Below are 13,505 nucleotides of genomic sequence, written 5' to 3'. Positions count from 1 at the left end.
ATTTTGTACAGTTCATTGGAGCTCATTTTTATCTGCCAGGTTGGATGCTGCTCAATTCATGAATCATTGAATAAAGCCAGTAAGGTCTTTAAAAATGTATTCATTTGAATTTTGTTTTTTAACAGGACTGGAGTTCCAATAGTTTAGTTTTCAAAACTTACAATGTACATCAGATCTGCCTTAAGCTTGTGCCACTCAGGGGCCAGTTTGAAATCTGGATGATCTACCTGAAAGTTTAGTTCTTAAAGTCATTGGAATATTGTTTAGGCTCAGACCCATGCCTGAGAGCCAAGCAGTTCATATTGTAACTTTATGGGATCCATTTCTCAGGCTCCTTCTACTCCATGTCCTTCCCCCGACTCTCCAGTTTCATAACCACTCGTTCTCTGGTCTCCAGCTAGAAGTCAGGGCCTTTAGTTTCCCTGCTCTGCTGCATACATTTGGGGACCAGATCTGCTCTGGGGCCAAGTGCCGATATGAAGAGAGAAAAGGGAAATGGGGATTCCTCCTTGCACACACACTTCTCAGGCCACAGTTCTTTTGGTCAGAGAAAAGGATTCCCCCTCAGAGTTTCAGGTGCTTTTTCAGATGTCATTGCTGCCGCTGCTGCCAAGTTTCAACTTCAGTAAGGCTTGCCTTGGGGGCAGGGCCAGATGGAAAAGAAAAAGAATTGTATTTCCCTTATTCTGTCCATCCTGCCCCCTTCCTACTCCTCAGACCACAAAGACAGGGCTTGTCTTGGGGTTCTTTTCGTGTCCAATGCACAGTTCCAGGATTCACACTGCCTTAGCGACTAGGCCAGGAGATACAGGAACAAAACAGAAACTTGCCACCAGATTGTTTATACTTCAAGTTCTGGTTTCCTTTCCCAATCCACCTACCATTTCTCCATTAGAGTCCTTAGATAGCTGCTTCATGCATTCTGTTCAGGGTTTTCAGTTGTATTTCAGGAGGAAGGACAAACTATGCTTACTCTATCTTACTCAGCACTAGAACCCTAAGAAATTTATTTTTCCCTCATGCCTGTTTGTAGGAAAAGGAAAACAAATACAGTCCATCTACAATACTATCTTCAAGCAGTAACCAAGTCAACGTTCTTGTATTCTGGTATATTTTCTTCCTTCTATGAATATTTTTATAGTTGAGAAGATATAATTTTGGATCTTTCTTTCTAAATTATATTTTTTATATTCAGAATTGGATGTGGTGGGACCAGGGTTTCACATCTTAAGTGGGAGAGGTTGAGGTGGAGGGCTCTTGAGAGGGTCCAAGTCCTTTTCCCAAACAGTTCACTCTATTTCTTTGAGACTAAGAGCAGAGTGGTCCTTTACTCAGACAACCTAGGAAAAGAAAGTCTTGTTGGAGTTTCAATGCAAGTCTGCCGTCGGGGAGAATAAAATGGTCCTCACAGCCCAAAAGCTGGGCTTGGAGCAGGAGTCCCAGGCCTCTGGTAAATTTCATGAACCTTTAACTTTCCCACTCCAAAAGTGCAAAATCTCTTTCATTATTATGAATTAAAATCAATTAAATTTGGTTTGAGTAGTTTCTGTGAAATTTATAATGCCCTGTCAGATGAATAGGGACATGCTTATGGCCCTGGGGATTTCCCTGAATGACCTCTGTTGGAATGGTAAGCTCATTATAAATCCCAGCGACAAGTTACTCTTGACCCTGAAGTACACAGCCCCGCTTACCTATCCTGGGATGTTACGTCCAAATGCCCTAAGAATCCATCAACCTGCATCTCTAAACTGAGGATCTATATCACTAGGGAGGAGCTTGGGATGAGAGTCAAGAGTCGTGGGTTCTCATCCTGCTTTGTGACCTCACGCAGGCCCTGCAGTTTTTCTGGAATTCTGCCTACTCTGTAAAATAGGAGTCACAATGCCATCTGTGGTGGCCATAAGAATGCGCCCCTCCGGCCTCTAAATACAGAAAACAGCTGACCAAGGCCCCAGATGTGGCACTCTGAAATCAGTCACCATGGTTTGGGGTTTTTTTTTAAAACCTTACCCAAGGATATTTTTAATGATTTTAGAGAGAAAAACATCAGTGTGAGCAAGAAATATCAATCGGTTGATTCTAATATGCACCCAGACCGGGGATCAAAGCTGCAGCCTTTTGGTATATGGGGCTACACTCCAACCAGCTGAGCCACCCAGCCAGGGCTCATCACCATGTGCACTTGCCAAGTGCCTGCTGTGGGCCAGGATTGTATGGTGCTGTGTTATGAAGGATGCAGAGGTGTTGCTGACAAGATATTCTACTTTGGAGCAGGAAGCTTCCAGATGAATTCCCCATGACCCCAGGCTGTGTCCTGCTCCATCACTCACTCACCATTCACTGATGGGGTAGCCAACTTCAGGGATGATTTCGGTGATCTCCTTCTGGTATTCATGCTCACATTGAATAGGATTGGTCTGTACCCAATAAGATGTTAGAGAAATGATGATATTAGAATTAACTAATAAATGAGAGTATTAGAGAAATGAGTGTGATTTTCAAAATTGGGTCAAAAAGGACATTGTGGCTTCCTGCTCTCTTGAATCACTCACTCTGGTGGAAGCCCACCATAATGTCATAGGAGCCCTGTGGGGAGGCCCACATGGCAAGGAACTGAGGCCTCCTGCCAACAGCCATGTGAATGGCCCCTCTTGAATGTGGGTGCTCCACCCTCAGTCAAGCCTTCACATGATTGCAGCCCTGGCTAATATCTTGACTACAATCTCATGACAGACCCTGAACCAGAGCTATTCCACTAAGCCACTCACAAATGCCTGATCCACAGAAACTGTGAAATAATTCATATTTTTGTTGCTTTAAGCCATAATGTTTGGGGATAATTTGTTACCCCAAATCAATACAACTGATGCTACTATGTGTTGTACATAAGACACTGTCCCCACTGTCATCTGCTTACCTGAACCACAATAATAGCTCTTCCCTGGTTTCCCTGCCCCTTCAAAATCTCATCCACACATGATCCAGACCAAACTGAATGTCCATTATCAAGAAGTGCTTATTGAACATTATAGCTCTTGCCTGCGCAAACCCTTCCATGGCTCTCCATTGTGTTTTGTGTTATTTCCAGGAAGCATTTGCAACCAAGCGGGAACAGCGCAAGTTTCTGCCATTTGTAAACTGATATGGGAGCAGAGTAGAAACCAGAAGAGTCCTTGTTTGCCCTGGCCCCTGGAACGACAATCCAAAGGCCCCTTGGGGAGTCTAGGAGCAGCCCCTGGCAGCTGGGGCTGAGACAAGGCAGCAGCTTTGTTCTGAATTCACAATGGCAGGATGCCCAGGAGAGACCCAGCTTCCCCTGTTTCCTCCAAGGCAGGGATAGGTGGTGGGAACTGGGGTATCCATCCAGCTCGGCTCCAGCAAGAGCATGCCCTCGGGGCTCTCAATGTGCAATAGAAAGCTGGGGGTGGGGGCAGCCTGAGAAACCTCAGAGGAGGAACTGGGCTGGTGCCTGGGTATCTGTAGTGAGTCAGTCTATTAAACTTTCTTGAGGACCTATTAGCTTCCAGGCACTGTTGCTAAGCACTTGTTGCCTCCCAGAGATACACGAGATTAGGTTCTACTGCTGCCCCCACTCCAGAGAGGCAGAAGAGAGGACAATCCTTGCCCAGAGTCACATGGCTTAGACATGCCAGAGCTAGGATTTGATCAGGTCTGGCCCCTGCTCTTGACTAATACTCTCTTCTGCCTACTTTATCTGGGCCAGCCCTGGAGAGACAGTGGTGAGCAGGATGGTTGTCTCAGCCTTCCCAGAGCTCATTCTGGTGGAGAAAAGGTGATAAACCAGTTCTGAGAATGGAATGTGCACAGGGCTCTGCCTGGAGAAGTGCAGGGAGCTGGGGTGACCTAAAGATCAGCTGGGCTTGGGGCAGAACCAGGGTGGGGGCAGGGAAGAGCTTCCCAAGGAAGGTGGCTTCTGCAATTCTGAGGAGGCTTCACAGCAGGGACTGGGTACAAAGAGTGAGGCTCAGAGAGGTGAAGAAACTTGCCTGAGGTGATAGAACTAGTAAGAGGCAGAGTCTAGGGGGACAGTGGCCTTTCAATGCGATTCACCCTCTAAGCCCTTCCTGCTAGTTAGCCCTGTGATCCTCTCTCCCAATGATACTGTGAAGCAAGGAGAGACTAGACAGCTCGTGTTTTGAGAAAGGGGCGTTAAACCCAGGCTTTGACTCCCAGCTGAGTGCTCTCTGCCCACTCGGGGAAGAGCAATAGGGCAGACTTCAAGAATGATCTTGGGGAGATCACCTCAATGCTGGATGGTCCTGGGTTTGGTGACATGCCAGACCCCAGGTCAAGCACTACTTCAATTCTCCCCATCTCACCCCCACAAACACCAGGGGCAGGCCTTCATCTGACAAGAGGCTCACTTTTAAGCCAAGCATTCCACTGGGCCCAGGAGCCCAGGAAAGGGGGTTGCAGGGAGGCTCCTGCTATGACAGGAAGCCCCCTTGAATGAGGAATGGTCCTGAGTACCAAGGAGGCTTTACCCACCCAAAGCTGCCTATCCTCTGTCCTATTTGTCCAAGCCACAGAATGGATCCTGGAGGTGCCCAGGCTATACTGGGACAGGGCTGGGCCTTTGGCATCTCTGAGTCACAGGGAGGGTGTGTGGTAAGTGACTCACTCTGAGCCCACTTCTGTCCGCAAGGCCAGCCTGGATAGAGGTCAAGGCCAGGAAATCTTGCATGTGTCCTTACTGGACCAGGTTAACTCCTGGCCTTGGGCTCACGCCCTCATGCAGCACTACCTGGCCCTGGCTGGCATAGCAGTCGTCCATGAATTCTGGCTGTGTGAATGAATGATTCCTCCCTGAGTCCCAGGCCCCCGAGATGCCAGCTCCAACCTACTCTAGCTCCCATTCTCACAGAGAAAGGGGATACTGGCTCACTTTCCAGATGGGGCTGGAGAAAGCATATGATAAGATGATAGCCCAAGATAGGGCCTAAGCCAGCTGACACCATCACCCCTCTTCTTCCTGGGCCCAGCACACCAGGCTCCTCATTGGAATCCTCTCTGTGGAGATCATCAGCCCCATTTTGCAGATGCAGAAATTGAGGCTCAAAGAAGGGAGGCTACCTACCTAAGGTACACAGTGAAGTAGGCAGAGCAGAATTTGGTCCCCATTTTCCCTAATCCAGACAGGACCCTTATTGTTTTTAATAGGCCATCTCCTGCAGAGGCAGCTGTAGGGGGAGAGGGGTGGGGCAGGGAGGTTGAGCACACAGAGCCAAGGAAAAGATGAGGGAGAAGTGAAGCTGTGTTCAGCCAGCAGGTGAGGGGGTGGGGGAGGCTGGAATGGCCCTAGGGGTTATGTCTGCTGCCCTACGTTCTTAATATGACAGCCATCCTCCCCGGCAAGCCCCTCGGTCAACCCACAAGATCCCCACTGCTGAATGCTCCCTTTTCCGTGAACACACCCTGATTCCTTGCCCTCTTCACCCACAGCCCTGGGCAGAGTCCCTTGTCAAGACCCTTCCTTCACCAAGCTTCCTTTTTTTTTTTTTTTTTTTTCTAGCGAGTTGCATGTTTGGGTTTTCTCCCCCAGTCCAGGGTTTAGCCATGAATGGGAGAAGGATATATAGAGAAACAACAGCAGACAGAGGGGCCAGCACGTGCAAAGGTTCTGGTGAGTGGGTCTGACAATATGGGGGACTTAAAGGAAGTCATGAGGCTGGAAGGTGGAGGCCCGAGAGGAGAAGTGAGACCGGAGCCTGGAGAGCCTGTAGGGGCCAGACCCTGAGGGCCTTGTGGTCTGGGGCAGGAAGTTCTGACTTTTTTCTGAGAGGTATGGGGCTACAGAAGGCGTGATCTTTTAGAAAGATCCCTCTGGGGGCTGTGTGGAAGTTGGAGTGGAGGGCTCAGAGTGGGGCAGGGAAGAAGCCACTGTTGCCCTCCAGAAGATGGGCAATGCTGGCCTGGCCAGTGGAGGGACTTTAGACAATGGGACTAAGTTGGAGCCTGGACAGGTCACAGTGGGTAAGAGAAGACGTCCTTGTTTTTCTGCAGATGGCTGGAGGCCAGGGGGCCCGTCGCTCTCCCTCTATTTCTTTGGCTGTAACCCCAAGGAATGACACAGGTGTACAAGCAAAAATAGTTTATTTGAGGACGGAAGACCCAAAATTGGGGGGCCCAGAGTTGAGGCCGCAGTAGCTGCCAGGGGTTGGCACACACGACCCCACCTCCCCAGAGGAGCCCAGCAGCAAGAAGCCCTTCTCTGGGCCTCCGAACTGCTTCCCCTACTCCCAGGAGGAAGGATTGTGCAACCGCCAAGCATCGTCATCGTCGTCATCAGAACACGGTGAGGTTCTCAAAGTTTGGCCAGCAATTTTTGGCATAGTCAATGATATTAATAATAATTACTCTGATAAGCACAGTGACTGTGCCAGGCTTGGACCCACCATCCAGTGGTGGGTGGGGCCTGTGATGAGGAGAGGCAGGCAGGGACAGGTGGGTCTCTCTGGGAGGCCCCATTCCAGCCTCCAAGGTCGCCTTTCCAGAAGGCGCCTCTCCCTCCCATGGCCCCAGTGGCCGCTTGCTCTCCACTTTGCCCATGGTCACTGGCCAAGGTTAGATTCAGACTGGGGCTGTCCCAGACAGCACAGGTGCTCTCCCAGGCCTCAAAGACCCTTGCCAGGCTGGTTCCTCCTCCTCCAGAAGCCCCAGCGGGTAGCCCAGGAGGCCACAAACTCGCAGTTGTGGTAAAGGAACATTCCTGAAAGGGTGAGCGCAATGCCCACGTAGCTGAGGGCACTGAGTCGACTGCCAAACAGGAGCCAGGACAGGACGAGGTTGCCCACGACAGTGAGGTTGCCCAGGACGTGGACGGTCAGGGCAGAGGTGAGAGCCAGCAGGGAGAAGCTGGCCAGGTTGTAGAGCACGGACAGGAGGCAGCTGAGCAGGATGCAGGCCCAGAGGCGGGAGTCAGTGGGAGCAGGTGACAGAGCCACACCAGCCTCCAGCACCAGGGCTGCACCTGCCAGCAGGCAGAAGCTGGGCAGCGAGGTGGCATACAGCAAGGTCACCGCGTCCAGCCTCTCCTCCTGCAGCAGGGCACCTGCAACCAGGACAGCAGCCATCAGCACCTGGTGGGGAGAAAACCCTCGCTTCCCCAACCCTGCGTGACCTCCAAGGCCCATCCTCCAGAAAGCGTGACCCAGCCCCTCGGGCAGAGTTAGTGGCTCTTGCTCAGTAACAAGATAACCAAGAATGCAGAATCATACTGCCTGGGTTGTGACCTGTATCTACTCCTTCCTAGCTGTGACCTGGACCTTCACTTCACCCGTGGAGGCCTACGTTTCTTCATCTGCAAAGTTAGGTGATAAAAAACCCTAACACGCAAGGGCTTTTATAAAGATTAAAATAGATAACACACATAAAGCCCTTTATACAGTAAGTGTTCAGTAAATGTAAAAGGATAAAATAAATAGGCCTGTTATCACCCCCTTCAAACTGCTTTCCATAAGGCTAAAACAATCACCTACTAGTGACATTCAAATGATCAATAAACATGAAGTGTGGCTCCCTCTCAAAAAAACTTTCAGGGGCTCCCCAGGCCCTGGGGAACAGTATCCTGGGTTCTTAACCAGCTTTGAAGGCCCTGCGCTAAGTGGCCCTGACAGACCTCTCTAGATCTCAGCCCTTAGCACACCCACTACCCCACAGAGTAGCTCCCACCATCGTAGCAGGGACCGGCCAGCCGAAGTCTCCAGCTCTACCACTTACTTAACAATATGGCCTTTACCTTAAAAAAAAAAAAAAAAAAAAAAAAAAAGATTTTTAAAATAATAAATTTTGAGTCAAATATTAGGTCCATTCATTGCTTCATTCACTTATGACCACTGGGATGACAAGAAACAACAAAAACGTCATTGTTTGCGCTTGGCTGTCATTCACTACTCAGCATCCTTTGCGACCAACACCGGGGCTTGTCGCGATGAATCCGGGACTGAGGGGAAACGTTTCAGCTTTGTAAAAAAAGAGGGGATCCTACCCCCTTGCACATGTGTGAGTGTGTGCCTGCATATACAGTTACCACCCAGCCAGTTCACCAAGGAGGTGGCGCCCATCATCAAAGTCAGACGCAATGCACGTGAATGGTAGTATCTGCACGAAGGCAATGATGGTTTGGGACCTCGGCCAAGCTTTAGCAGAGACAGATGAGTAATCGATCCAGGGGCTCTCCAAGCCTCTGTGCATTTTCTGACACACTCTTTCCAAAGAGCCACCGAGGAGCTTATTCAGAGGCTATGCTTAGAATAGGAAATCTCTCTCTACTTCATTTTGATGTTTTGGCTTTGTTCTCTAGGCAACAGTCCCTTTGGCTTGAGCATTTCTAGAAATGAACAGATAATTGGAATACCTCCTGCTCGTTCGCTCCAAATTTAGCACTGTACAAGCTGTCTGTGGCCTGCATGTTAAAGGTCCAATCATTGAAAGGTGTTCAGGATTTCGGGTGAACTTCACCTCTGCGAGACAGTCAGACGGGAAGGTCCTAACCTCCTCACCCAGCCTCTGAGCCTGTTCTGCATCCCACCCAGCCCTCCGCCTCACTCCCCTGCAGCCCAGAGAGAGTGGTAATCATCTGCCAGACGTAGCTCACCCCACCCAGAGCCCCCAAAATGTCAGCTTGTCATCCCGACTCCTTAGCGACCCCTCCTCTGCCAGCCCCCCACCCAAGCCTTCCACTGCAACCTCTCCTTCTCCAAAGGCATTTTTGTCTGAGCATCCAAACATGCCTAAGCTTCTGCCACATGCAGACAAATATGTTCTCTAGACCCTGTTCCGCTGGCTACTGGCTTATCCCGTCCTCACTCCTTCACTAGCTGTGTGCAGGCAAGCCGCCCTCTCTCTACACCTTGTCTCCATGTGTGTGGCATTGGGAACACGACAGTGCCCCCCTTCCATAGCTGTGTGAGGCCTGAGCACAGGGCCTGGTGCCCCGTGGTAACTGCTCACTATGGCAGCTGTCTCAGTCCCACACACCCTCTGCTCCTTCTGGCTGATACTCCGTGCCCTGGCACAGCCTGTTTCCTGCTCCCAGAATGCACTTTCCTGTTGTTGCTGTGTGAAGAGCTGGACATAGCATGGGCACACAGCGAGGGCTCAGCAAGTGTTGGCTACTATGATTATATTATTGTTATTGTCATCGCTCACTGCATGTCTTTTTCCTTAGGCAGCCTTCTCTGGTCTCCTCTATAAGTGACTGCCCTGACCACACCCGTGTCTACCTTGGCTCTGGAGTTTCCCTCCTGTCATTGTGATGTCTGTTTTCGAGGGCGTCTCCCCACCAGCCTGAAAGCTCAGAGGACAGAGATCAGGTCAGGATGCTCCCTGATGCAGGTGAGTTCAGTTGAGAACAAGTTCATGCCCCACTTCTTAGCTTTTCTGTGAGTGGGAAGTTGGCATCACTCCTCTGCCCACGTAGCCCCCAGGTCTGCAACTGGCCCAGGTAGGAGGGAGGCTGCTGGCCCTGCCCATGGCTGCCTGGGTGCTCCCCTCCCTGGACTATCACCCTCTGCTCCCTTGAAGTCTGCTCTCACAGAAGGAGCTAGTGTCGGCCATTTACACTTTAATCTGACCCTGGTGCCTTTCCTGGAACCTCTGGAAGTAGAAACCCCCTCTTGTCCAAAACCCATGCCACTCCACTGGCTCTGATCTCTTCCCCCCTTCTCTGCTGTGTCCCCTCTCTGTTTGTGGGACCCCCACCCTCCTCTAAGCTACCTCATGAGCACCCTGAGCCATGTGGCCCAGCCAGCCTGCCGATTCTGCTGTCAGCACCATTGATAAATCTACCATTTGAGGAGTACCTGTCCAGTGCCAGGTCTCAGACCAGGTGCTGGGGACATGGAGGTGCCCCAACCTAGTTCATAGGAGCTCTCTCAGAGCTCCTCTCTGATGGGACACAGACAGATAACCAAGTGGCTATAATATGGGGCATTCGAAGTCTTGATGTGGGGGGCAGAGGGTGCTGTCGGAGCATGAAGCAAGCATCCTGCCCACCTCAGAGGCCAGGCAGTGGACACGGGAGAGGTGGGAGGAGCTGGCAAAGATCAAGAAGTGGCCTCTGTGCCACTCTGTGCCTGTGTGCCTGGGTCCTGACCAGCCATAGCTCATTCTGCAGCTGGGGTTCCTTCTGGGTGAGGAGTTCTGGACCTCACAGGCATGGTGTGGGCCTCAAGGCTGGAGCCTGCCTGGCCTTGTGGCTCTGCCTGGTTTGGGGGGCGGGGGAGTAGGTGTGCCCATGGGGTCAGGTTTCCTACTGCCGACTCATGCCCAGAACTCAGGGCCTGAGCTCAGTCACTGGCTCTCATATAACCTGAGGGCAAAAATAGAACTAAGCTTCGGCCCTGCCACAGGCCTGGGAGGATGGGGACAGGGCCTATGGGTCCTGTCTCTGAAGATGCCAAGGCAAGGCTGAATCCTGATTTCAACCTTCCATGGCTGCAGGCCACCCCCCAACCCTAGCCCAGTGTCCTTGGGGCACCCCTTCCTTCTCGCATGCCGGGGTCACAGGATCTCAGAGTCTGAAGGGAGGGAGCATAAGAGGCCTCTGGGACTCCAGAGCCTCCAACTCTTCTCCACCAAACAGATGGGGAGACTGAGGCCCTGACAAGACTCCGGGCTGCCTAAGGTCACCCAGTTTGAGCAGAGTTGCAGCCTCCCTGCCCCGAGTGGGTGCCCTGGCCTCTCCCTTGGGTTTAGGCAGAGAGAGAGTGGGGTTATGACACAGACTCCCCTTAGAAGGACAGGCAGGAAGGTGGCCTCCACCCTCAGACAGACTTAACAGGGTCTAGGCCTGGGGCCTCCACCCACCCTCTGCTCAGTCCCCTGTCTCCTGTCATCAGAGGTGAGGTAACCCTGGGCAAATGACAAACCTCTCTGGGTTTCAGTTCCATCACCTATAAAACGGGGGTAAAGGTGGTGGTTGCCTTGATGACTCGAGGTCAACACCCAGCGCTGGGCTGTTACACTGCAACCCCCAGCAAACACGGACCCTTCCCGGACTCAGCCAAACCCTCGGCCTTCCAAATCCCAGTTCAAGCCCTTGCCCTTTCTCCCTGGTCCCCACTGTCAGGTCTCCCTCCGGCGCTACAGCCTTATGCCACATCTTGGGCAGCATGCGGACTGACTGCTCGGGTTCAAGTCTTACCTCTGCTGTTCACTGGCCACACGGCCCAGGGCAACCCTCTCTACGGGTCAAATGAGGACAAGACAATATAGTGATTTCCTCGATCAGGGCACTATGGGGAGATCCAGTGCGATAAAGAAACAAAATATGGGACACAGGTCAATGTCAACTATTATTAAATATCAGTTGGGTGCCTAGAGCCTAAGCTTGGGGCCTGGAACTCACTGAGTTGTTGGCTCTTTCTGAGTCTCAGTTTCTGCCTCTTCCAAAGCCATGAGGCTCAGTTTCTTCATCTGTAAATTGGGATAATAGCCACATCCCTCATAGGGCCATCCAGGCCACACACCCACCCTGACCCCCACTTCCTCAAACAGTGACCCCGGCACTCACTCTGCTGAACGGACTTGAGGCCACGAAGGCAGGTGGCAGCCAGCAGGAAGCCACAGCCAGCGGGTGGTGTCCGGAGCTCACCGGCCAGGCTGCAGGCGGCCCCCAGGCAGAGCGGGCCCATGGCGGCGAACTGCAGCGGGTGGTGGCGACGGCCGAGCAGGAGCGCCGACAGGGCTAGTGTGATCAGTGGCGTGGTAGTGGTGGCCAGCTGTGCCAGGTCCAGGGGCACAGCACTCAGGCCCACATTGCCGCAGGCCATCGAGGTGCCAAAGGTAAGGCTGAGCAGCAGCACCTGGCGGTGGGTACCACTGGGCATGGGGCGCTGTGCTCCCCGGTGGCAGGCCAGCGCTGCTGCCAGCATGTGCAGCGCCGAGAGCAGCAGGGGCCGCCCAAAGCCGTGCACCGTGAAAATCCACTTGTTGACGCTGGACATGCTGGCTCCCGCCAGCAGCCACACTAGTGCTGCCACGGCCACCCGGGCCCGGCCAGGCCGACCAGGGGCCTGGTGGGTATCAGGGGGCCACTCAGGGGGCCCCGCCACCCGAGCCCTGCTAGTCTCTGCTCCTGCCTCAGCAGAGGTCATCCTGCCGTCATGGTGCTCCAGAGGACAGCGGCACATCCGGACCAGTGGGGCTGTGGCAGAAGGCCAACTCCCCGGTGACCAGCTCTGGGCCACCAGAGAGCCCCACTTCGGTCCAGGCCAGATCCTGGTTTCTCAGATCCTCACTTTCCTTTCAGACAGGTGAGATAACCACTTCTTCTGCCAGGCCTGTGCCAGCCGAGGTCCAGGAGCTATGCTGTGTTCCTTGCTCAAGCAGGGCAGCGCCCAGGTCGTGGCTGCTGGAGATGCCAGGCTCTCTGGTGCTCAAGCCTGGCCTAGTAGGCTTTGGGCACATCTGCCCCGTGCCAGGCCAAGTCTCCACTCTTCTTGACGTTATGTTAGATGGAATTCTTGTTCCTTTTCCTCTTTGGTCCAGACTCCGGGATCTCCTGAGTGTTCAAGCCATGCCCGGGCCTGGCAGGGATGATCCAGGCTCCTGTGTCCTGTCGGGTGGTGCCCGGTAGTCGCGGTTCGCTGCCGCCGACTGTGCCCAGGCCCGCGCTCCGGCCGGTGCCAGGCGGCGAGCTCGGCTCGGCTCCACTCCGGCAAGGCCTATCTTCCAGCTCCCGGTGCTTCGGCTGCGGCTCGGGCTGCGGCTGTGGGTCGGGCAGCAGCTCCCCGCTGCCTGAGCTTCAGCCCGGCCCGCCAGCCGCCAGCCGGGCGAGGCTCCACGCTCTTGGCCCCGCCTCCGCTGCCGCCACCGCCCGCGCCCCACCCGGAAAGTTGGGCTGAGCCCCTGGCCCCGCCCCTGGCCAGGCCGAGTCCCTGGAGCTGGGGTTGACGTCTCGCCCCGCCCCCACACCACCCTCTTGGATCGGCCCTGCATTCCCTCCTTCTGTAGACTACCCCCGCAGCTGAAGCGGTCAGCCAGTCTGACCCTCCTCCCCCCACTGGTGGAGGATCAGATCCCTCCCAACCCAGAGCCAAGGCGAATCTCCCATAGAGACGAAAACAGGGAGGGAGACACTGGAGTATCTTTTTTGAGAGAGCCCGGTAAAAATCCCCAGCTTCACAGGAGACTCCATCTTCTAGTACTCCCCCAGGGGCCTCCTTCCCAAGGACTGATCTCAGGACCTCCCGACATCTAGCCACAGGTATCTCGTGGGACCTCAGCATCCAGAAGAGTTGGACTACGGGGACCCTTAAGGCCTCTCCCAGCACCTCCTCTCTCCCCCGAGCCCAGGGCGGGCCCCTCTAGGCAGGCAGAGAGAGCTGAATCACCAAGGCTACCACAGATGCGGAAGCAGGGTAGCGCTGGCCAGCATCCATCCCTGGCCAGCCCCTTTCCCAACTCCTGAGCACTCAGAGCTGACTCATAACTGCACTTGTTGGGGTCCACCCTCTGCCCTCAGCCCTGGCAGGACA

At 53.5% G+C, this 13,505-nt stretch overlaps 1 protein-coding gene across 1 annotated transcript; it reads right to left on the bottom strand.

Moving 5' to 3' along the window:
• Positions 1-6,130: 6,130 nt before the first annotated feature.
• Positions 6,131-12,824, bottom strand: SLC35E4 (solute carrier family 35 member E4). The gene is made up of 2 exons (XM_054594089.1): positions 11,540-12,824; positions 6,131-7,075 (listed from the first exon to the last, which is right to left on the bottom strand). The coding sequence occupies exons 1-2, from the start codon at positions 12,156-12,158 to the stop codon at positions 6,639-6,641; spliced, it is 1,056 nt and encodes a 351-aa protein (XP_054450064.1). The 5' UTR covers positions 12,159-12,824; the 3' UTR covers positions 6,131-6,638.
• Positions 12,825-13,505: the final 681 nt, after the last annotated feature.

Source organism: Pteronotus mesoamericanus, unplaced genomic scaffold, assembly GCF_021234165.1.
Source record: "Pteronotus mesoamericanus isolate MK-2021 breed Mesoamerican mustached bat unplaced genomic scaffold, CSHL_Meso_final scaffold_507, whole genome shotgun sequence".
NCBI lineage: Eukaryota > Metazoa > Chordata > Mammalia > Chiroptera > Mormoopidae > Pteronotus > Pteronotus mesoamericanus.
Note: the sequence above shows the minus strand (reverse complement) of the source record. Positions and strands in the feature narration are given on the sequence as shown.